This window comes from Adiantum capillus-veneris, chromosome 1 (genome assembly GCF_014529385.1).
Source record: "Adiantum capillus-veneris isolate H3 chromosome 1, ASM1452938v2, whole genome shotgun sequence".
NCBI lineage: Eukaryota > Viridiplantae > Streptophyta > Polypodiopsida > Polypodiales > Pteridaceae > Adiantum > Adiantum capillus-veneris.
Genome location: NC_140931.1, coordinates 37,380,002 through 37,406,032, shown reverse-complemented (window position 1 = coordinate 37,406,032; position 26,031 = coordinate 37,380,002). Strand labels below are relative to the sequence as shown.

Sequence of the window (26,031 nt, the reverse complement as noted above, 5' to 3'; positions counted from 1 at the left end):
AGGTGCAACAAGACGCGCACGATGCAACAGGGTTGTACAGCTGAGGCATCACCTATCATTGTAAGGGACATCATCTTCTACTCTGAGACACATCAGGCTCCTGGGCAGTTCATGCCACGACGCACATGTTAGCAGTTACAGATGGGAGACAGCTTGCAGACACGAGACTCGATCAAAGCACAGAGGACGGGGCTCAGGAGGAGTGGCAGTTTTATTTAGCGAGGAGTTGCGGCCATTTATCCCTGCTAGGTACATGTGGGTGAGACTGAGGGCAGAAACAGGTAGATACCTCTACATTACTATTTGTTATTTTCCTCCTAGTGCATTAGTATATGCATCACCTAGAGGACATTCCCGCTTTTCTATTTTGGATGATGACATATGGTGGAGTTGTCCAAAGATGTGACATTATCATCTTGGGGGACTTCAATGCTCGGACTACCCATCACTAGACAGTATTCCATGATACTTCAGAGGAGATGTTGAGGGAGCTTGATGTCACAAAGATGGGGCTATTCTAGACTCTCACAGAATAAGGAGCACACTGAGTATGGGATACCTGATAGACATGGGGATTGCGCAAAGAGAGAGAGAGAGAGAGAGAGAGAGAGAGAGAGAGAGAGAGAGAGAGAGAGAGAGAGAGAGAGATGAAATGCTATATTAACATCTTCAAAAGGCCAAAGTGACCTATGAGACCAAAAAGTTACAATGTGGTGGATCTGAAACAAAGTCATAGTAACAAAAATGACAAAATAAAATATACTATGGAATCCTAAACTGCTAGGTGTGAGCTAAGCAGCTAGGTGGGATAGCTAAATCACAAAAGATCCAGCATCGATCGCTTGGCGGATCTCATCAATCTCCTCCATGGTCATAAGCCTGACCGAGCGTCGTGCATGTCGGGCCAGAGTGATCCGAATCCTCTGATGCAGCCTCCGTTGATGCTGTGTAGTCCTCCGCAATCGTGGGCCTCTGGACGAGCTCTCCTGTGGTAGCAGCTCCTTCGGGTGTCCAGTGTCTGCTCTAAAGAAGTCTGTGATCCGTCTCTAAGACTGGCTAGCCTCTCCCCCCATCGGGCTCTCTCTGTGTCTGCACAGCTCGAGCAAAAACAGACCCAAGCATCTCTGATCCTCGTATCGCATGACTCTGGAGAGTGGTCCGAAGCCCTCTCTGAACAAGCAGTGGAAGCGGCCACGTATCTCGTAGTAGACGGGGCAGTGGCATGTGTAGTGCAACGAGAGAGAGAGAGAGAGAGAGAGAGAGAGAGAGAGAGAGAGAGAGAGAGAGAGAGAGAGAGAGAGAGAGAGAGAGAGAGAGAGAGAGAGACGCGCAGGTATTTTGTGTGTTGTTTGGCACACTTTACTACAACATTATGTTTTTATTATTTTAGGGTACAAGTATAAGGGTCACTTAAGTGATTCTGGGGGTGTTTCACACCCAAAATATAAATGAGTATAAAAGTATAGAAGAGAGGTGACCAAAGGGCTTTTAGACCCAACAAGGAAAGCCATTCACAAGATGAAGACAAGAAGACCACATGATCATGATGATTTGGTAGCAAATCACTTCATTCATGTTAGAGATATGCTTGCAAAGCCTATTACTATGATGTTTAATCGAGCCATGTATGAGGGTTTTCTTGAGACTTGGAGTATGTCCACGATTGTGTCTATCTTCAAGTCAAGAGATCCCATGCTTCCCAAGAATTATCGGGCCATCATGGTTGGTCACACATTGGCTAGGTTGTATGCATCTATTCTTCAGCAGGAGTTGAGTACATGGGCAGAGAGAGAAGGCATACGGGCATCAGGGCACGAAGGCTTCACGAGAGGTTTCTCCACTCTTGACCAGACTTTGACACTTGGAGCTATTATTGAGGAGGGTAGATACCATGGCAGGAGGATCTATTGTAGCTTTGTAGATTTCCGTGAAGCTTTTGACACAGTGCCGAGAGCCAAACTTATACGCAGACTACAGGACATCGGTGTGCCCATAGAGCTGATATGGGGGATCTTGGCTTTATACAGGACAAATGTGCGACGGGTGCGGGCATCTCTGACATGGTTCATTCCACTATTGGGATGAAGCACGGATGTCCCCTATCTTCGACTCTCTCTGGCCTATATCTGGATGAGTTTCCAGACTAGGTAGAGCGAGAAGGAGACAAAGGTGCTCAGCTAGCAGGGACATGGATGATCTCAGATACGAATCATGATCACTGTAACTTATTTAGCAATCCCCTCCAGATGGTGTAGATCATTTCATGGATGTCTTGATCTAATAAATCTCATTACTATCATATTCACATCCCTTCTCAAATTTCATGCAGACATGTCAATAACCATTTCCACGAGGCAATACATTCACAAAGCATGCATCCACACAAATCCTAATCTATTTCTGATCTACATTCACATAGTTCACACTAAACACTCAAATGCAAAACAATGAAACTAGTCATCTCATCTAATCGAACAGTTGATAGATATAGATCACTATCCAGCCATCTCATCCTTTCAGTGATGCACTATGAACAACATCCAATAATCACATCTAGATAGAACTCTTCACTCATTCATCACAACAATCATCAGTATCACACCCCTGCCTTAAGGCACAGCTCTAGTACTTGAGGAGGATCTGTTAAGTTCTCCTCCTCCATCCACTTTGAACCAAAAGCCGAATAGTTCCTACTGTTGACCAAAATATCACTGGAACACCTTACCCTTCACTTTCCTTTCCTTGTGCCCTAGGACCTAGTGGTTGCTGCTTTGGCTTCCTATCCACCAGCACATCACTCAGAGCCTTCCGAACTCTCTGATTCTTTGTTTGACCACTTAAGTAGAATGTGTCAGCCTCTCCACAATCATAGCATTTGCCCCCTTGAGAGTAGCCTACACGCTGCTCTACTATCAATCTACACGTTGTGAATAACATACGAACAATGAACATAGACTGCAACAACTGAACTGAATAGAGAGAAATAAAATAAAATGAAATGTAATATTAACGTTTTCCAAAGGCCAAAATGACCTATGAGACCAAAAGGTTACATGTGGTGAATCTCATACGAGGTCTGGGTACAAAAAGTACAACGAACTGAAAATAAAACAGTGGGTAGGGGTTGGGTGAAAGCTGATACAAAGGGGATACAAAGGGTGAGTTGATACAATGGAGCTCTCTTACAGTAGAGGCATCATATACATATACATTAGTATCCAAAAGGCTATAGAGGTTCAATGTCCACCAAGGTAAGCACTCTATCACAGGAAGGCTCCTATGTCGCGCCAGTATGGTATGTATCCTCTGTCGCAATCTGCGTCAATGTCAAGAGGCTCCCCCTCATCCGTGGTATGCCTCTGGTGCTGCTGTACTTTGGGGGCTGCTCGAACTCCTCTGACTAAAAGAAGTCTGTAATCTGCCACTATCGCAGGATCTCTCTCATTGAGCCCCTCTTCAAGAGGTCCTCTCTGTGTCTGTGAATCTCCAGTAAGTATAATCCGAGGCATCTCTGATCTTGGTATCTCATGACTCTAGAAAGTGGTCCAAAACCCTCTTTGAATAGACAATGAAAGCGGCCTCGTATCTCATAGTATATTGGGCAGTGACATATGTAATGTAGCTTTGTCTCAGGCTCTATCTGGCACACATGACAAATCTTGGACTCAGCGCTTACTCCTCTAAATCTGCATGTCTCGATCTCTAGCTGATGTGAGGATGTGCGTATCTGAACAATAGCACATCGTATCCCATAGGATAGATGAGTATCCTTGTATCCTGGTCTGATACAAAACCATCCTCCGTAAGCTCGAGAAGATGCTCTCTATAGAAAGCCATCTTCGTACCCAACTCATGTGTAGGCTATATCCATGTCCTCTTCGTATCCAACTGAATCGACTCCTGTCTGCCGAGCCTGTTCATCTCTGCCCTTGTGAGGGAGATGGAGGGTGCATCCAAAGAGTACTGAAATGGGGGTAACCTATCCATACTAAATCCATGTAACTAAAACCAAGATGCCATCTCTGCATACCAACATGATCTATCTGACTGAAATACCAGCTGTCGCGAAGACTCTAGTGCTAATGGAGTATATCTGTCTCTAAGGAGAGCCCAAGTGCTATGCATAAATGAAATTGATGGAGTGAGTGCCTCCACTACCAATGGAGAGCAAAGAGAGAGAGAGAGAGAGAGAGAGAGAGAGAGTGAACATGAAGCGGAGGAGTTCTACCTCCATATGCCCTGGCCCCAAAGCTTGATGCCCCTTTCGGTATTTCTTTCTTTATGTTGATTTGCAAAGTACAAAAGTCGGGGGGTGCACTTTTTCTGTACTTTGCGCACTGTAGAGTGCCACAGCGGGGGGCCAGGCTCATACTTAAAGGCCCAAAGCCAAAAAAACATCAGATATGAGAAACTAACACCCGCGAGGGCAAATCCGTAAAAATCTACCGCCAATTCCGAGATGTCCGTACAACACACCACATACTCAATTTTTATGAGAAAATTGGTTCCAATCAATTTCGATCACTTTTGAGCGCTTAAACAAGTCCTTTTAAGTGTAAATGCCACATCATCACATTTGTGACAAGGTAGGTATGCTAGAGAGCGTAAACAATGGGCGTCCTTGGACTAGATCCTCTGAATCTCCCATGTGAGACCTGCATCAGAAAGCACTCTTATCTAAAATGCGGCATCCCCTCCCAGAGGTATCAGGAGTCCGAAAAGAGATGCGCACTGAGATTGAAAAAGGAAGCGAAGACACTGGCCGAGGAGAAGAAGGTGCAAGCTAGGTTCTCTTAGACCAGCTAGGAACAACTTGAGAGGAAGAGGGTCCACGGGGGGTGTAGGAGCCCTCGGCTTGAAGAAATATCTCCTGTCAACTGGCTGCCACTCCTGCTCTGGCAGGCTGGTAGGAGCCCCTCCTGCCTCTATAATACACCCCACCGAGCAATGCTACAAGGGCCTTGATGACATTAGCAAGTGAGGTGCCCCATGTGGTTTTGCTGTTGTCGCTAGATTCCCTTTCGCGATAGCATCTTGCAGATCTCCACTTTCATCTACACACACTTGAGAGAGAGAGAGAGAGAGAGAGAGAGAGAGAGAGAGAGATTCGCTGCTGCGTAGTGAATATATTGTGAATCACTACTTGCAGCTTCTGCCTCAACCGAATTCATCACCTTCAGTTCGGTCTCCCTCCTTCACCAACTTGTCCTGCCTGTTTCCAACAATCTTGTCTGCTGCTTTCAGGTCGATATACCCCTAGTCCTCTCCAACATGGCCGCTCTGCCGGTCTTGGGCGTTCCTCATATCGCACCTGTACCATCTGCATGCAGATTTGAGGTCAGAGAGGAGTTGCTAGCCCATGCCGAAGCAAAGACAAAGTTACTTGCAGAGACATGTAGATGACACACTACATGTCACACAGTAGAGGCGTAGCTCCTCTCCAAAGCGTGTCTGCCCTCAGGTCAAGCGCCCCTGGCAATATTCTTTATTCGTTCCAGAACTGTCAAGTTGCAATTGTTCCCCTATGAGGCCACTCACACAACTTTCCTTACCTGGAGACTGGCCCTGCCGTTGAATTTATAAGCACTTAGCCTTAAAACAACTTAATAAGCACAATTTATTTTTGCAAGGGCTAAAAGCACTAAATCGTTTCCATCTGCATCTACCTCTGCTTCGACTTGTGCTCCATCGGCTACACCATCTATATGGTGCCATAGCAGCATGCTTGTCACATCTGTAAATGCCATCTCATGTACCAAATGTGACCCTTCAAATAGCACAAGCCAAAAGACTGCAGTCACAAAATCATGAAACAATCCAATTTGGCACATAAGCATATGTATCATTCGCCAACCGAAATAACCATGTGGCAGACTCAAAAAACAGCATCTCCAAGGCTCAATAGTCAGGAAGGAGCATTATTGCCAAGTCGGATCATGCCAACCTCTGCATCCTGTCACAAGTGATGACATGGCGATTGGGACCCATACAATGACGTGGCCGTCTCTACGCAAGTGTGAAAGCACTCTTTGGGCGCCATTTTGAAGCAATTGCTTTTGGGCTAGCGTAAGCTTTTTGTATCTATTGCTTTTAGGCCAAGGGCCTTTATAAGTGAGCCTAGGGAGCCACTTCTGCAATTCAGCTTGGAAGCAGACACCGAGTGACTCCCCGGCACTTGTACTCTGTGTATCATCAATATAAAAAGAAGTCCTAAGAGGGGCGCCACATTTTGGGGCTAGTGCATCTAGGAGTAGGAACTCCACGCCCACTTCGTGTTGCAACTACTTCGTGTTTTCAAGTTCAAGTGTCAAAGTTTTCAGTTCTGAATACAACCTTGGCACTTGTCACGTGACACATCCCAACCCTATGTGTCCGTGGACAAGCTACACCATAGCAGGGTTCCCGTCAGTCAAGTCAAGTCTAGATTAGCAGTGATCTGGCACTTTTGTGAGTCTATTCGTAGACCGTGCATGCCCAATCACTTATAATAGATGCATATCCTCCGGTTGCACACAACATGATCATCGGAATTCCCATCAGAATACATTAGCATCATTTAGGGGAATTTTCCAGTGCATTTAGCCTATTTTCCTATTTATTGGGATTTTCACTTATTATTTTTAAGTGACTTTCCTACAAAAGTAGGTAGGGCAATTTTGCTAAGTTAATATATAAGCAAACCCAAGTCAGCACTTTCTGGCAGAGAGGCAGCAGGAGCTTCCCGCTCAATAGGTCACTTCTCAGCAGTACCCCCAAGAAGCCTGGCGTTTTGGCTTTGTATCATCACCTACACCATCAGAGCCTAGCGTTTTGGAATTAGACCTCAGCCGGCGTGTCCTCTTGCAGTACCGTGGCAACACCAGATCCCCCGCATCTTTCCCCCCTTGCATCATCGCCAAGACCACCAGCAGTAGCGTTTTTGCTCACCAGACATCAGCCCCAACCAGCGTACTAACGCTAGGGACTGCTGCAAGTTCAGCGATTTTTCAACCATGCACTAACACCAGCAGGTCTGCAAACACTCAGCGCTTTGAATCAGCAATCCCAGCGTTTTTGATCAGCAAATTCAGCATTGAAAAACAGAGATTTTCAGCCAATGGAACAGTAGCATATCAGCCCCCAGTTGGTGACAGAAGTCCCCCCAAGTTTAGCCCAAGAAAACGCAGCCAAAACAGTCATTTTCAGCCACCAAAACAGACCCCGAATTCAGCGATTAGAAGATCACAGATTCAGCCATCGAGTGGTCGTCGTCATCACCGTCGTCGTCGTCGGCATAGTCCCATTGCATCAGTCCATTGCAAACGCATTGTACACCTTTGTGCAATCAAAGAATAGACCACTCTCGCCGATGAGAGTGGGGCCTTCGGAGGAGGGTTTTACAACCTCTCGGGTGTTGTATCTCTTCTCTCTCCTTCTCTCAGTCTCATTCACTTGCACACACAATATCCACTCACTTTGAAGTTTGTTCGTGACCACAACACTCTACAAGACGGAAAGCTCTCTCTTTCCCTAAGAACTAAAAGGAACCTTGAGCAAATAAAGATCACTAATCTTGAGAAAATACAACATTCATTCCGTTGCACCTTACATTGGTATCAGAGCTTTGGAAGTGTTCTGCATTACTCAAGGAAAGAACCACAAGAACCACAAGAATTTTTTTGCTTGTTGTGATCCTAATCGTGTTTTGTTGAAGAGTGACAAGAATCCCAAGAAAGAAGGGCTTGTACAGCCTCCCCTTGTGTCTCTTTTCACTCATTGAGAGCCGACCGTGCACTTAGCGGCCGGCCAATCAACGAGAGGTGGGAAAAAGCAACCTTGGTGTGAGCGCAAGGCCGCCAAGGGGTGCGCCCGCAGAAAAGGGTAGAACTCGGGTGAAGAGAAGATCCTTCTCCAACGCGATTTGCAAGCGAAAGAAAACCTCAAGAACCTCAAGATCCTCAAGAACCCAAGAACCCAAGAGCCAAGACCCTCAAGAACCCAAGTTCCTAGCGAGCTTAAGACCCCAAGATCATAGTGCATGGTCGTCACCCGAAGCGGCATGGATACTTCGCATTCAAGTGATGAGCATGAGAGAGGCGACGAAGGATTCTCCCCACCAGGAGATTTTTCCAACCCTCCCCCTTCGCCATCTACGCCAGACCCTATGGAGGCAATGGTGAAGCAGATGATGGCCATGATGGATAGACAGGAAGACAAGCGCCTTGCTTTAGAACACGAGCGCATTGCTCTTGCCGCAAAACAAGAAGAAAATCGCCTTGCTCAGGATCGTGAGCGCAACGACAGAATTGCAAGAATGGCCGCAGATCAAGCAGCCAAGGACCGCGAGCGCGACGAAAGAAACGCAAGATTTGCCGCACAATAAGAAGAAAATCGACTTGCTCTGGAACACGAGCGCGCTGAACGAAATGAACGAAAAGCAGAAAGGAGGCCGAGCGTGAAGCTCAAAGGGAGCTTCGCAATCAAGAATTTATTGCCCAAATCCTAGCCTCGAAGACCGAACCACCCAAAGATCGTGGAAGTTCGTCAAGTGGCGCAAGCCACAACGCGGATTCCAACCATCCAGTTACAGAAAAGTTGTATGACGGTAAGATGGATGCTACAGTTATTCATTCTTGGTCCCATCAATTTAATGCTTATTTTGCGACAACTAAGAAGACAAGCAATAGCAAAGTTTTGACGGCAACTATGTACCTTGCCGGTGATGCCATTAATTGGTACCACGCATGGCAAGAGGCACAGCTAGCCGCGCACCTAGAGGCAGCCGACAATTTCACGCCCCTCTTTTAGTTGGGCTGATTTTCAAGACAAGCTCAAGGCGCGGTTTATGCCACCTCAATACCTTGCACGATTGAAGGACGATTGGCGCGCTCTCAAGCAAAATGGTATGCCGGTCATGTCTTTTTCTAATAGTGTTTTGCAGCTAGGTACCCAACTACGCATGTCGGATGAAGAGCGCAAAGAGGCTTTTCTCTTTGGATTGGACGAGTATATCAAGTACGATGTCGAGGTACTCGACCCAATCGATCTCAACAAGGCGGTAGCGATTGCTCTCGCACAGGAGATGAAGCACAACAAGGGAAAGCCTAAGGAGCACGAGACTTCCACAAGTACCTCGCAGACTTCTCAGAACATTAAGAATGGTAAGAATGGTAAGAATGATAACGCTTCTAACCAATCTTCCAACAGTCTCTCATCAAAGAATTCTTCCAATGAATCTAAGGGTAAGGCTAACACAATTGCTAAACCTAAGCTTACTCCAGATGAAAAGGTAGCACAAGGAATTGTAGGAGGATACATCACTTCGGAAGAACAAAGCACGTATTCTAAAGAAGGTCGTTGTTTTCATTGTCACATTAAGGGTCACATAAAAAGAACATGTCCTAAGCTTGAATCAAATGAATCTAAAGAACCCACAGCACCCACTACATCAATCAATGCATGCAATGAATGATAACATGGTTGTGCCCAAAGTTTCTCAGGACCCTCCCATTGATGATTCTCTCATTAAATGTTATAGTCGTACGTCGGGGCACCGTTTTGTCAAATTGTTTGACCCAGGTAGTATGCATGATGTGATCAGCCCCTCTCTTGTTGAGAGAGCCCGCCTCGAAGTTAGTCCGAGATCTCCTATCGAAGTCTCTAGCTTTCGTCCTGGTATGGACGCTCTCATCACGAAGGAGTGCCTTGATGTGTTGTTCGCAATTCAACAGACTGCCTTCACTAGAAGATTTGTTGTTTCTCCTCTCTCAGAGATGTGATATGATTTTAGGCATGAAATGGTTTCGTGAAATAAACCGTCTCGTTGATTGGGAGGCTAGCACTTTAACTCTCAATGCCAAAAGTGATTCTCCTATTGTCTTTCATGGAGTGGATACTTCTCCTTCTCCATCTCTCATTGCTAATATGCAGGACAAGGTTGAAAGGATTCGAGATAAAGAGACTCTCTCAGTCTCTTTTTCTCCACAGCACGACACACAGGATTTTCATGATTATGAGAAGCATGATGATTTGATGGATAATGATTTGCATGATGATTTGGATGAAAAAGACAAGCATGATGAATTGCATGAAGAAGATGTGATTGTTCACAAGGATGATGTGTTAGTTGATGCTTTTTCTAGCGAAGCTAACCTCGTTATAGATTCGATCAATCACCAAGAATCGATCTTGGCTTTCGAGTCGAGGGCCACAGATCCCCCACAAGAAGATTCGATAGATCCCGAAGAATCGATCTTGGCTCTCGAGCCTTGGTCCAAAGAACCATCACAGGAAGTATTGTGTGTTCGCATGATTGATACGCACGCATTGTTCGAGTGTTTCATTCGTGACGGTTTCCTGTATGTTAGTCAGCATCGTTATGTGATCCCTTTTACTAGGCATGACATATTGTATGTTGAGCACGTTTCTATCATGGATGCCCACGAATGTATGCGGATTGTTCATGAAAAGTTTGTATGTTAGGAAGTCACATTCCATGTCTCTTCCTTGGCATGACACAGTTTCCGAAAGAGCACATGATAGAATGAGCACCAAGCATGGGCATTTTCATTGTGATTTGCCACAGTTGATTGATTTCGATCAAACAGAAAAGATTCGATCTCATTGTTTGCATGTGTTTGATGAACAGGTTGTCACTCCGTCTCTATGTTCATCTACATTGCATACACAGTCTTTAGAGAAGACAAGATTTTTTTCCTTCACTTTACATGGAATGGGTATGTTCATGGTTTTGTGTTGGAGATGGTTTCAGGAATTTTCAGCCATGGAGATTCTTGAAGACGAAAGAAACAGGACTCTCAACGAAGTTGAGGCATCGAAGGAGCCACAGAAGACTTTGTGTCGCTTTCGGCACGGCCCAAAGAAACAAGCGTTGCAAACCTTTATGAAGTTCAAGTACCGCTCGACCCACACAGCAGAGTGGGCCGGCGAAGAGTCCCTTCCAGGATTCCGGATGCTGTTGGCGATCTCTCTCGACGCCATACAGTTCGGTACTAGTACCTCACTTTGAAAAGGAGGGGATGTCACGTGACACATCCCAACCATATGTGTCCGTGGACAAGCTACACCATAGCAGGGTTCCCGTCAGTAAAGTCAAGTCTAGATTAGCAATGATCTGACACTTTTGTGAGTCTACTCGTAGACCGTGCATGCCCAGTCACTTAACGTAGATGCATATCCTCCGGTTGCACACAACATGATCATCGGAATTCCCATCAGAATACATTAGCATCAGTTAGGGGAATTTTCCAGTGCATTTAGCCTATTTTCCTATTTATTGGGATTTTCACTTATTATTTTTAAGTGACTTTCCTACAAAAGTAGGTAGGGCAATTTTGCTAAGTTAATATATAAGCAAACCCAAGTTAGCACTTTCTTGCAGAAGAGGCAGCAAGAGCTTCCCGCTCAACAGGTCACTTCTCAGCAGTACCCCCCAAAAGCCTGGCGTTTTGGCTTTGCATCATCACCTACACCATCAGAGCCTAGCATTTTGGAAATAGACCTCAGCCGGCGTGTCCTCTTGCAGTACCACGGCAACACCAGATCCCCCGCATCTTTCCCCCCTTGCATCATCGCCAAGACCACCAGCAGTAGCGTTTTTGCTCACCAGACATCAGCCCCAACCAGCGTTTTTACTAACGCTAGGGATTGCTGCAAGTTCAGCGATTTTTCAGTCATGCACTAACACTAGCAGGTTTGCAAACACTCAGCGTTTTGGATCAGCAATCCCAGCGTTTTTTATCAGCAAATTCAGCATTGAAAAACAGAGATTTTCAGCCAATGGAACAGTAGCAGATCAGCCCCCAGTTGGTGGCAGAAGTCCCCCCAAGTTTAGCCCAAGAAAACGCAGCCAAAACAGTCATTTTCAGCCACCAAAACAGACCCCGAATTCAGCGATTAGAAGATCACAGATTCAGCCATCGAGTGGTCGTCGTCATCACCGTCGTCGTCGTCGTCATCGGCATAATCCCATTGCATCAATCCATTGCATACGCATTGTACACCTTTGTGCAATCAAAGAATAGACCACTCTCGCCGAGGAGAGTGGGGCCTTCGGAGGGGTTTTACAACCTCTCGGGTGTCGTATCTCTTCTCTCTCCTTCTCTCAGTCTCATTCACTTGCACGCACAATATCCACTCACTTTGTTCGTGACCACAACACTCTACAAGATGCAAAGCTCTCTTTCCCTAAGAACTAAAAGGAACCTTGAGCAAATAAAGATCACTAATCTTGAGAAAATACAACATTCATTCCGCTGCACCTTACAGCACTGCCAAATAGTTACCATGGTACCAGAGCTTCAATTGATTCTTATTCTAACAAGGATTCTGTTCTCTTTTTGCAACACACACCATGGATAATCTACTCAGAAATGACACGCCCCGCCTACAATTTTGCAGAAAGAAGAATCTAACGGCGATGGAAATTCGAACAACAACAAATCAACTAATGAATAGTTGGATGACCCACTCGCAGAATCTTTACAGATCTCCGATGGAAACCACAAGTCAACTCGTGCAACCAGTCTTATAGAGTATTCTGAGGATCTGAAATATGCTAAGTTTCTGATGGAACAACCGATTCCAAACTCTTACGAGAGGTAGAGAAAGGTTGCCAACCCTCCTCTCAAGTTGGCAATGAAAGTTAAAGAAAAACCAAAATCTGACAAGAAGACCTCTCTCGACAACCTAGGAATTGATCGAGTCGTGGAATGGAAGATCAACGAAATCTTAAAATACAGAAACACTCTCGCAAGGGACGGAAGTCCAAGTCTTTCCCCGGCTTTCTTAGTCGACGATTACCTTCAAGAAATTGGTAGAGAAAGGGGTCTAAAAAGAAATAACGACGATATGTTCACTTTGAAGACGACTTTAATCCTCCTCCTCCTCCTAGTTTCAATAAGGAAGACGAAGGGGAGTCGAAGAAATGAAAGTATCAAAAGAGCAGATCCCGAAAATGTAACACAAGATTGCATAGACACTGAAACAACTAGTTCTAAGAGAGCAAGATTCCCTTTCAACCTACAATCAAAGATGTTGGGATACGTTAGTACCTTTTCGGAAAGTGGCCTTCAAGGAGCAGATGGAAACGAGGTTGCTGTGTAGGTTATGTACGTGGTGCAACCTTACGTATTGTACGTTGTTCCATACAGAAAATTTTTTGGTACGTAAAAATGCGCACATTGGCAAAACTGCCTAATGTAATGAGTTTTTTGAAATATTTACAGGGGTAGGTCTTTTTTAACTCTTTGCTAAAGGTTGAGTCTTTGGAGAGAGCAGAAAAGACTCACAAAGAACCTGCAAAGTGAGATGCATAGAGCACACTCCGCCGCTCAAGTGCAAAGATTCCATCGACTATAGGAGCTCAATAGTCTCTAAATGTAACATGTGTTACGTCTCTAAAGTTGTTGACTTTTTTGAGAGGCCAGAAAGCCCCCAAATTTACATGCCAAAAGGCCAAATGTGGTGCAGCCCAACCGATTTTGGGAAAAAAAAAACAGCACATGTGGGTCGATCTATAAGTATGTACAAAAGCAACATTGTTGGATAGAAAGATACTGTTGTGGTCTACACAGAGAAATACAACAATATTGTCTGAAGCAGAAATCTGTGAGTACCCACAACTTATGGATCATGCTCTAAACAGTTTTTTGATGACGTCAAGATCATTGACTATGGCATGGATGAGCCACTGTCCAAGGCCACATAAAAGAAGCATCAAAAGAAAAGAAGAAATCCCTGGTGCATTTTTTTTAAAAAAAATCCACCACCCCACAGTTTTTTGCCGAGCAGAAAGCAGAATATTACAAGCAAAGAAAGGTGAAATCAGGAAACATAAGAAAGCATCCGAACCCTGAAATCTCAACCAGTAATAACATAGATCCTCGGCTGCCGTTAGATCATATAGATCCCTTGCAAGCTAAGATAATGTGGTCGTTGGATCAAAGTAACCCCCCCCCCTTCCTCCCAACCCTCATGGGGTTCCATGGTCATCTCCCCACGGATCATTGTATGCAAATCCTCCGGAATAGCTGCCTCAATCTTAGCCATGCAAAAAGAGATCCCTATATGGGCTCCATATTCCCGGCCAATAAACTCTTCGTCTATCAATGTAGCCTATGAACAGTGAAGCAACGACGACGCAAGACCTACATCCAATTTGTGCCATTCTATATCCATCCTCTCTCCCACCCGAGGGCCTGGGCCATCTTGATCACTGACATGAGCATTCCAAATCACAGACTTTCTCATCTCCCATATACATCTCGGCTGCTCTGACAAATCAGAACTCTCCACATATCCAACCAAAATGCAACAGGGACTGCATGAAAAATGATCCAAGGGTTGTACATAATGCACTATCGGCGGAATTTCTCCACCGAGGACCCTCCATATCCATGGAGCCACCTCTCGTTTGCACTCCTAACAATGTATGGCATAAACATTTGTAGCGCGGATAATGTGTCGTGCTCTCTACAGTGGGTGGTCCTCAGTGCAATGTGCGTGACAATCTCACTCAAACAGACTGAAAAGGAAGGAAACAATAGACATCAACAGAGCTCACAAAGGCACAACAGCAAGCCAGAACATATGACTCGACTATCTCAAAGAACTGATACAGACTCTGGCGTGGCAGCACACTCAGCTCCAACCCAGGACTCACAGGTACAATGGGGTGTCGAGGCTCAGATGTGCCGGGATGGTGAAGACGTGCTCTGTGTATAGACTCACTCTAGACGACTACATGCAAGATCCTCTGACCAAACGCTACTACTCATATATACAATCATAAAGAGCCACCAATGGCTCATAAATGACATCACCTAAGTCTATCCCCACTGGGTGGCGGTGGTGACCTGGCCACGATGTCCACCAAACCACCGTATCCTTGCCACGTGTCGCTGCCCAGCGAGCCCGTCTAGTGTGAACCGACCAGACCAAAGACCAACTGTAAACTAATTGTCCTGTAAAAGTGACATTGTAGCCTGCTACAGGTTGCCCGCCACAAGACCGCTACACGTCCCAGAGAGCAGAACTGAAGAACTGAAAGATCGGCAATCTATTGTTGGTGGTCGGATGATGGAGGAGGAGGAGGAGGCTGGTAGAAAGGTGGGTAAGGAGATGGAGGCCATGTGTATGGTGAGGGGTAGTGGCCATGAGGAGGGTACATCGGATATGGAGTAGCCACCCCATGAGCAGCAGACTAAGTAGGGTGAGTAGGTGGAGCGGGTGGAAACCTAGGAAAAGACTGGGTAGGCTGAGATGGTGAAACAGGTGGTTGGAATCCAGGGAAGCTGTAGAAGTGCTGAGGGAAAGAGGTGGACTGGGAGGGGGAGGCCATGAAATTGTGATGAAACCGATCCTGCTGGCTTAGACTCCATATTGGTAGGATTTGTTTTCTCTGCTGTTTGAGAATCCCCTGAATGGGCTTTGGAAACATCCGTCTGTATCTGTGTTGCCATAGCAGGAACTTGCGTAGAAACCGGGACTGTAGCTGTAGCTGTAGCTGTAACTGTCTGTGAAATGGCTACAGCTTGGTATTTGGCACATGAGGGACACACTGTATGTACCATAGGAGAGAGGTCCTGAACTATTGCGGCCATATCATTTGCCTCTTTTAACTGTAATTGTTGAGTGTGGACAACATGTTTGAGGTCCACTACCTGTTCAGTGAGGATCTTTATGCGATCTTGAGCCGTAGCAATTAACATGTCCCTATCCATTACGCGTTGAAGATGGCTGCGCACTTCCCTTTGCATACTGTCATAGACAGCGCGATGCAGACCGTTGGTACCTTGCAATGAGAGGGCTGCAACCATAATCGTCGAAATGGCTCTTCTGTCCCCATCTAAAAATCTGTCGGCTTGAGACGCAAAATTAACATATATGTCATGTTGTTCAGATGTAGGTGTCCCAAAGCTAGATACCCCACAGTATCCCTAGGTGCCCCTGCACTAAGAGTAGTACGTGGTGTTGTCGACACAACTGGAGGTTGTGTTCTGGTGACTGCAACACTACCCACAAGAGGTGGTGTGAAAGTAGAGGTGGCCACAGAAGTAGTCATACGCACTGTTGGTGTTGCAATATGGACGTCAGAGATTTTGACCTGTGATTCGAAGAAGGGTAGTGCTCAGTCGAATCTTTTTGTACTTTTGCCCTCTTGCGCAAGGTGCCTTTCCCTTTGACCATTTTGGAACGGCCTTGTTCTTGTTCTTTGGCTTCATCTTGCAGGGTGAGAACAGCGGTTGCATCTGCCTCTTGCTGCATAATTTGCACTACCCAATACATAATAGGGGCTGCATAGCAATTGAGCCTCTCCGCTTTCCCTTTACGCCGACTCCGAAAACGCTTTGCCCTGTCCTGTAGCGCTTTAAACAGCAGATGGTGAAACGGATACATCAGGCAATGGTAGAGACAAAAAAAAGCATCGCATATTGCTGGAGAACTTGGAGAAGATGGAACCACTGTTCTTTCCGGTGCGCGCAGTAAAAAACAATACTGTAAAACTGAATACAGGTGCTGACTCCTTTGATAGTCTGCATGTGAGTCCAGCAACAATTCCTGGCAAGCATTTGTAGTTTCTTCTGGTGAGAGATTCGAGAAGGTTTTGGTGGCGGGCAAAGGTGCCAGCACATTCAAAATTCCCATAAAATGTCCGATATCCTCCACTGTAAGTGTAATTCCATTAAGCTTTGGAAAAGTAAGCAAGAGGGCACTTAGGTTGGCAGTGGAGATTGTGCAGGACAAGTCGGCCTGAGCCAAATTTTGGAGACCCAGGTGTATCATTTGCTGCTGAGAGAACACCTCTTTAAGTGCCGGGTTTGGCTCCTGTAAATGATATATCATTTGTAAGGGTACCTTCGAGATGGCACCAGAAGGCGAGGCACCTGGAGAGTGGTGACCTTCCCAGTAGTGACTGATTGAGGTGAATCTTCCTCAGAAGATTCTCCTGAAAGCTGCTCTCAACTAGGAGAATAGTCTGATTTATCGTTAGAGCTATCCCCAGAGAAGGCAGAGGACTGGACTGTAGGTGCTGCTCTCGATTCCTAGTACGAACCATTTTCTTACAATATACCCGAGAATCTGCAACTTATGAATGCTTAAAAACCTGTATTCCTTAAGTCTTACTGTAGCAAGAGCAAGGTCGCAATCATCTGCCCTCAGCAAGGAGCACGGAGAGATAGGAACGCCGGATAGAGAGAGGAACGCCTAGAGATGGAGAGGAATGCCTAGCGATGGCCAGAGATGTTGGCAATGGAAGGTACTGAAGGACCTCTGTTGGCGATGGAACCTACTGAAAGAGAACCAGCTCTTGATTTTATTTTATCTAAGTTTCTTTTTGCTTTTCGTTGGGCAATGCTTTTCGAAGGAAAAATTAAAGCAGTTTACGTATGCTTTAACGTGTGTGCGGTGGAAGCCACGGGCGGCGGGCGGCGGCAAGAAACGCAAGGGCGATGGGAGGGAAAGAGGGCGAGGGCGAGGGGAGGTGCAAGGGTGAGGGGCCAGGGTTGAGAGGGAAGGGCGAGGGATAGGGCTAGGAGAGGGGCGAGGGGATAGGGCGAGGGGCGAGGGTGAGGGCGAGGGGTGAGAGGGGAGGGCAAGGAGAGGGGCGAGGGCGAGGGCGAGGGCGAGGGGAGGGGCTAGGAGAGGGGCGAGGCATAGTTACCAGGAACGGGAAACCGGAACGGGAATGCCGAACACAATGCCATTCCATGTTACGGGTACTCACTTTTGAAACACGGAACGGGGATTCGGAACGGGAACTTGGAATGGGAACAGGGAACAGAGACCTGAAAACGGCCATTCCCTGTTACTATGGGGCGGGGGCGAGGGCGAGGGCGAGGGGAGGGGCTAGGGCGAGGGCGAGGATAGAGGGGAGGCGAGGGCGAGGGCGAGGGGAGAGGGTGAGGGGCGAGGTGAGGTGCAAGGGCAAGGGGTGCGAGGGGAGGGCGAGGGGTGAGAGGGGAGGACGAGGGGCAGAGCTAGGAGAGGGGTGAGGGCGAGGGCGAGGGGAGAGAGGGAAGAGCAAGGGGTGAGGGGTGAGGGGAGGTGCAAGGCGAGGGTTGAGAGGAGAGAGGGGAGGGCTAGGCGGCAAGGCAAAGGCTAGGCCAGCCAGGACGAGGGAAATGGGGTAGCTGTTTGGGAGGCAATTTGATGCAAGGTGAACAAGGTGAAGGAACATGAGTGAGAGGACATCAGAAGCCTAAGCAACCAATGCGGAAATCAGGTAATCTGACCTCTCTGAAGGTAGTTAAAAACGCGAAGTAAAAATTGCTACTGAACATTGGTACCTTCATAAATACCCAATTGAAGAACACTAAGACTTATATGTATAGCAAAAAGGACTTAGTGTCACTCGAGACGCTAGAGATCAACAGAAGTTTGCTCTTCGTAAGAAAGGCATCAGACGGGTGGGGCAGGTTAAGTCCAAGACAAAAATCATACCCGCCAGAGCAGGAATAATGCCGAAATTTTTGCAGAGCATACACAATAGCTAAACCTTCCCTTTCTGTGGTGCTATAGTTGCGCTCTGCCTTGGTGAGTAGGCAACTCGCATAGTGAACAAGGCGATCCAAGTTGTACTCCTTACTAGGCTGAGTCAGCACCGCACCCACAGCAAGTTGACTGGCATCAGTATGCACATGAAAAGTAAGAAACCATTCGGGAGCTACTAAGATAGGCGCTTCAGTGAGGCGTTTTTTGAGGTATGCAAAAGCTTCAGCCTCTGCATTTGACCATTGAAAGGGAACAGTAGCACTGGTTAGGCGGGTTAGGGGTTGAGCCACCTGTGCATACATGCGTATAAACCTGCGATGATAACCTGTGTGGCCTACAAAGCTATGCACCCCTTTTGGGTTGATAGGAGGTGGTAACTTTAAGATTGCCACGATCTTTTCTGGGTCAGGCGCTAAACCTTTAGCAGACACCACATGGCCTAGAAGTGTGCCCTCAGTAACCAAAAAATGACATTTGTTAGGATTAGCTTTAGGCGTGCCTCTCTGCACCTGAGGAAGACAGCAGAGAGTTGAGCGAGGTGTTCCTCTAGATTTTCCATTGGGGTTGAACATTGAGCACCTGAGAAGGTCGAAAAATCATCCATGAAGATGCGAAGATGATCCGTAAGCAAAGGACAAAAGATGAGATATACCGCCCTATTGAAAGGTGGAGCATTTTTCAACCCAAAAGACATTCTAGTGTAGATAAAAATACCCCAGGGAGTCACAAAGGCCGTTTTCAGCTGATCACCTGGATGGATGCCCAACTGATTGTATCCACTAAACCCATCCATGAAACTGTACAATACATGCCCTGCTACATCTTCGAGCACACGCTCAGTGAAAGGTGTTGGGAAACCATCTGGGATAGTTACCTTATTCAGAGCGCGGTTATCTACGCACACACGGATTTTATTGGACTGCTTCTTAGGAGCTATCACCATGGGTGATAACCACTCAGAGTGCTCCATAGGTACAATGATCCCTGCCTCTTGCATTTTTTCTAACTCTGACTTGACCACCTCAGCATACTTCGGGTTGAGCTTGTAAGCTCGGCCTCTTACAGGCTTAGCCCCTTCAACCAGAGGTATAGTGTGGACACCCAATTCTGGTGGGATCCCCTCCAAATCCTTGTAGGACCAGGCAAAAACATCTTTAAAAGAGTGTATAAAAGAGACTACCTGATTGAGTAACGCGGGATGCTCCCATAACCAAGCTGCTAAGAGTACGTGTTGAGGGTTGTCAGGATCTCCCAGGTTGCCTTCCTTGACCGGGTCAGGAGGTGTAGCTGGAGAGGGTGCTTCCGAAGATGAGAAGTGAGCTACCTCTTGGAGCTTCGAGACATTATGTGCTGGTGTTTGATCGATTGGAAACTCCGCATACTCTTCTTGTAACCATCCTGGTGGAAGCTCCTTGAAGGGTAAATCTTCACACCCAGACATAACAGAGTGCTTTTGAAGGGGCGGGACGTCCGACCTGGGAGACACTAGAGGAAGGGGAAGATCTTTGGCGAGTTCATGCAAAGGAGATTTCTTCCCCCTTCGGTGATGTGTTTTAGGTTCCCCGAGACCGAGGGCTTCCATCGGCGGGTCATTTGAAGCGTGAGAATTTGGGGCTGACACACTTACTTCTTCGACTGGTCCACTGTCTGCTGTAGGACTTTAGACATTTGTGTCCGCCTGAGGAGTTGGAAGGGAGAGTGTTACCGGAGGCACAAGTGAGTTTTGAATAGAGACCACATAGCATGGCATCGATGTGGTAGCTTCAGATCCTCGTCAGACCCATCAGGTGGGATGGGCTGCTCAGGGTCAGGGTTAGACTGTACTGACAATGAGCTGTGATGAGCCACTGGATCCATCCCTCCTTCGAGCCGAATAGGTTGCATTTGGGAGCCAGGAGTATGTATCCACATGGCGTCGTTTCCCCAATCATGAAGTGCCTTAGTATGCCGCAACCATGGTCTACCAATCAGCAAAGGAAATCCTCCCTTCACCAGAGGAAGATTGACCACCACAAAATCCAAGCTAAATGTGAAGTCTTGTACCCTCAAAGGCACCTTCTCTACTATGCCCACAGGGTAGACTGTCCTCTGGTCTGCCAATGTAACAGATCTGCCAATGTAACAGTGAATGGAGCAGGGCGGGTAGGCTGCAGACCTAATGTCGACATGGTAAATTCTAGCATTAGATTGATTCCAAACCCACCATCCACTATGACGCCTGAGAATTGATGCCCAAGAATTACAATGAGACGAGGACTTTTTTAGTCGGTGAGGGGAGCAGCTGGATATGAAATCATGTAGGACTCCAAGGGCTGCACAGGTAGGTGCCCGCCACTAGGCCCTGTACTACCAGGGTACAAAGACTGAATTATTGAGAGGGTGTCACTTCTAAGGGTTGCATCTAGCCAAAGCATCTCATAAAGGGACACTTGTTGAAAGGTGTTCTTCAAGATTGCTTCCGTTGTGGGCTTAACTCCTACAATCTGGGCCTCCTCGGAAACTTTGACCTATTGCAAGTCAACCATTGCTGCAAGGAAGGCTCCATCACTGTCCGAAAGCATAGAGATTGGCCTATTCTTTTCACCACTTACAGGTTCGACATTTTGATCAGTTTGCGGAAGTGATGGACGAGATGGTCTTGTTGGCAAACTTAAACCCAGGGCTGCTCTTTGTGCCCGAGTGAGCATGCTAGTAGGCTCTGCCGCTTGTTGTGGCCGAACTGCATGTGTAGCAAGTGCTGGCTGAGAGGTGGTGTTCACTGTGATTAGATTGATCTTCGGAAATGTAAACTCTCGTTGGTTTTGATTCGGGCCTGAAGATGAGGATGCCCTTTGTTTGGGACAATCCTTACTGTAGTGGTCCTTAGACTCCGGACAATGTCTGCAAGGAGGAGACCCTTTAGGTAAAGGACACTTACTTTGGTAATGTCCATATTCACCGCATCTGTAGCATAAGATTGGCCGATTAGACGGAAGAAACGGAGGACGAGGTGGTCGCTGCTCTTGTTGCTGCATGGAGCTGGAGGCTGAGGTGTAGAATCTTTGGGAACTGAGGGAGTACTAGCATGATAAAAGCTGGGGGATGCAAAGTTGTTGTGCATACCTTGCTGCATAGGGAGTGTTGTCAACAGAGGGGGCAACGGGTTTTGATGGCCATAGGGTGAGACCATGTTGGATGCAGGTGCTAGCCCTTGTTGGAGAGAAGAACCTAGACTTTGTTGTATTTGCCGCAATCCTTTGATATAGTAACAATCCTTATCTTCGTGCCCAAATTTTTCGCAGAAGTGGCAATAAGCCCGAAGGGGACAGTCCTATGGAGGATGTCTTGGAGAGCGACAAGAGCTGCACCATACCATAGCTTTAGTCTCCTGCTGAGACCGAAGCTCTTCTAGCTCTCTCTTGATTTGATCCAAAGCCTCAAGGTGCGATGGTTTCTCTTGTCTAAGAGAGATTGATTTCTCTTCTTGGAGTGCGCGTTGTAGTTTTAGGGCTTCAAGTTCCCTGCGCAAAGAAGTCAATGGATCAGGAGGACTACTTTTCGAGAACACAGAGGGAGTCTCTATGTGAGGGGAGTTGTTGAACAGCTTCCTAGCCCCCTCTATCCTAGTAGCGACTGCGATGAATTCCTCCAGAGTGGCGTCGGGTCGGACGCTCTCTCGGAGTTTTTGCTGAGAGGTTTTGGGGAGCGCCTTCTCCACCCACTTCTTAACGATGAATTCACCGGGTTGCTGGGGAATCTTGGCAACCAGAGACTTGGTTTTAGTCATAAGCTCTGCAAAGGTCTCCTCTGGCTAGAGCACCATGTTAGCCAACTCATCCAACACTTTCTCTTAGTAGTCACCTGGCCTGAAAGCTGCACAGAACTGTTGTCTTAAGGCTGCCCAAGTTGCAAAACGGTTCTCTGCAAACTGGCTGTACCATTTGTCTGCTAAGCCGTCCAAGGTGGATGGAAAAAGTACCAAATAAGCGTCTCCTCTGTTAAGACCACGACCCCTACGGAGAGATACAAACCTCCTTGCATGGTCGTCAGCATCTTCTGAAGAGAGTCCTTTGAAGGTAGGGAACTTGATGTTTACCTTGGCCAACACACTAGCCAACGCCTCCATGGCCCCTTGCTGAGCCTGTTGCTCAATAGCCTGCTGTAGCAGAATAAGAGAGAGCTTTACTTGAGAAGGTGATCTGGAAGATGTGGAATCGGATGAAGGAATGGGGGATGCCGTAGGTGGAGGTAGGGGTGATGAGGTTAATGGACTTCTACTAGATACCAAAGGTCGTCTTCTGTTATAGTGCTTCAGAGGGCTCAGTAGTGCGCTTTGACGCTCGACTGACCGCCTTGTATGTGTCATACAGTGACCACAAATCCAACCAAGCTTTGGGCAAGAAGACTCTAACTGTGGGCTGAACAACCCGTGTCTAGACCAGGACAAGTGGGATAGTGACTAGACCACCTAGCTGGCAGGACGAGGAGTACTGGACCAGGGCGAGGACTAGACTAGAACCCGGGACGAGGACGAGGGCTGGTTGGACCAGGGCGAGAGAAGATCAGACCAGCAGACTATCTACACAGTGCAAGCAAGTGTGCTGAGCTAAGTAACAACCAATTAGCTTCACGATTTGTATCTCAACAAAGAGTGAGACTTATTTGAGGTCCCACCGTGATCGCCAAAATGAGAGCACCTGTAGCGCGGATAATGTGTCGTGCTCTCTACACTGGGTGGTCCTCAGTGCAATGTGCGTGACAATCTCACTCAAACAGACTGAAAAGGAAGGAAACAATAGACATCAATAGAGCTCACAAAGGCACAACAACAGACCAAAACATATGACTCGACTATCTCAAAGAACTGATACAGACTCTGGCGTGGCAGCACACTCAGCTCCAACCCAGGACTCATAGATACAATTGGGTGTCGAGGCTCAGATGTGCCGGGATGGTGAAGACGTGCTCTGTGTATAGACTCACTCTAGACGACTACGTGCAAGATCCTCTGACCAAACGCTACTACTCATATATACAATCATAAAGAGCCACCAACGGCTCATAAATGACATCACCTAAGTCTATCCCCACTGGGTGGCGGTGGGTGACCTGGCCACGATGTCCACTAAACCACCGTATCCCTGCCACGTGTCGCTGCCCAACGAGTCCGTCTAGTGTGAACTGACCAGACCAAAGACCAACTGTAAACTAACTGTCCTGTGAAAGTGACACTGTAGCCTGCTACAACATTGCTTCCAATACTCAGCTCCTCGAAATAGACCATGGATGATGAGCTTGGAAAGCGACGCACAGCTATGCAGCTATGCATCTCCGGATCAAATACCCAATCCACCATCCTACCTCGGCACAAATTGGTACACCATGCAACCTCTGACAGGTGGCTCTCGTGTTGTGACAACCTCCACAACAATCGCATACTAGGCGGCCTAGCTAGCATAAAACCCCTAGATGGAGCATCAAACGAGAAGTAGTATACCAAACTGTTGTAAACAACACCTGATACACTACCATAGCTCTACCTGCAAATGATATGTGCATAGAAGACCAATGGCAGAGCTTCCTACAAAGAAACACACATCCAAAACCCCAACAAAGAACAGCAGCTGCAAAACCTTGAAGGAATACAGCAACCAGAATCCCTAACATAGCAATAGAGAACCATTTAAAACAAAGAGCTCAGGTGACTGACACTAATTGTGAGTACTTCTTCCTGATAATGTTTATAGTTCAATCCTGATTGCATGGCAACAGAAACTATAAACAATTGGAAAATGCATAGAACCTCTAGATTTTCACGACTGATTGTGGTCCTAATTTAAGATGAGAGAAAATTATTAACACGAAAAGAGAAAACTCTTTTGTTCCGATAAAAAAAGCAAAGACTAGCTTTCAAAAAAAAGAAGCTCACTTGTATTTCACAGAGCTTGCTAAAAAGAATACCTGGAACATGAAATATCAGCCTTCGTAATGTGCCTTCTTCAGATCCATCTCAACGCAATCCTTTGAAAAAATAATGACTTCCCAGATCTCTGGCTACTTAAGTGGAGATTTTTGAAATTCATTTCGTAGTTGGCCGCATGCAGCATTAGCATCTACTCCACGCGTTTGCCGGATGCTAGCGATAACTCCACGATCATTTAAGATCCTCTCAAAAGCCAACATCTACAATCACAAGCTTGAAATTATTTTGTGGTGAAATTAAGAAAACAAGCAAATTCAAAAAAGAAGCCAACATCTACAATCACAAGCTTGAAATTATTTTCTGGTGAATTTAAGAAAACAAGCAAATTCAAAAAAGATCTGCAAATTTTCCGGAACCAGGAAAACCTTTGCAATCACATCCAAGGACAAAATAGACACCATGGAAACAACCATATGGCCAGGCAGACAGAGGGAACGCACGGGACATCCAGCGGACCCATCCCGTTGGAGACGGACAGCTCGGAAACAAACAGTCACAAATAGCCCCTTGAGTTTCAAAATCCAGGTCGCTTTTGGCCATTTGTGCTCACTTTTGATGCTCGCTTGGTGAACCCTTTTTTCTTTTGGGGGGCTGGGGGGGGGGGGGGGGGGGGGGGGGTGTTGTTAGGGGGGGTGTGGGTGGGTTGGAGGGGGCCACGTGTCAACCCAAGTCAGATCTCACTTTGCATTTCACGCCATAGTCTGCTCAAAGACGGGCCCTCTCACCTGGTCCAGCTCTAGCTCAACCTTCACTCCTCTCTTTCAATCTGGCACGAACATGGCACATCATCACTTTGTGACTTACCCCCACCACCAAAAAAAAAAAAAAGTACTCCTTGTAATCACTTCCAGCGAGTGATCAAACGGAAACACACAGATAACTCCAAAATTCACACTCGGTAATACTTAATACTTCAAAACACTTGAATAATTGAGAGAGCGACGCGACTCGGCAATATTCCGAGCCAAGACGCACTGGCCCCAAAGACTGGCGCCCCTTTCTATATTTCCTTATTATTAGGGTTTGCAAAGTACAACTCCCGAGGGTCTAACTCTCTCCGAAACTCGATGTCCAAATGATCTGCAGAAGAGAGGCCCTCTGGGCACTTATAAACAGCACAAGGGATGCCAAAAGCAGAGCCCCAAGATAACTCATCCTAAAAGCACTTGAATCCTAAAGCAACTGGTCTCGAAAAGCTCACGCAAAAAGTGCCAAATCTGCCCAATGTAAAAAGCGGAAATCTGTACAACCTGCCACGTCAGCCTGACAACGCAAATCACAGAAAATCTGTACAGTCTGCCACACGTCATCCTGCAGCGTAAAACATGGGCGTCCGTACTGATGTGCCATGTCATCAAGTGTTTACACTAGCCTTGTGTGTGTGTGTTCCCTCTTTCCTTAGGTTAGGCCCCTTGGCGGAACTTATAAGTTGGAAGAACTCTTCTTTTTCTGTCTTTTAATAACTAAGGCCCCTCGACGGGAACCCCTAAGTTGGTTGGTACTTCTCTATCTAGGTTTTAGGCCCCTCGGCCACAATCTACAAAGCACAATCAAGTTGGCCTTAAACCCGAGGG

The 26,031-nt window shown here is 46.7% G+C and overlaps 1 protein-coding gene across 3 annotated transcripts in view; it reads right to left on the bottom strand.

Moving 5' to 3' along the window:
• LOC147464557 (Radical SAM superfamily protein) overlaps positions 1–26,031 on the bottom strand; it is a 57,967-nt gene that overhangs the window by 7,177 nt on the left and 24,759 nt on the right. For all 3 annotated transcript variants that reach the window (XM_086515575.1, XM_086515556.1, XM_086515566.1), the window contains exon 10: positions 24,436–24,657. In XM_086515575.1, coding sequence (XP_086371701.1) covers positions 24,529–24,657 — 129 coding nt within the window. In that variant the 3' untranslated portion in view covers positions 24,436–24,528. The remainder of the gene's footprint in view (positions 1–24,435; positions 24,658–26,031) is intronic.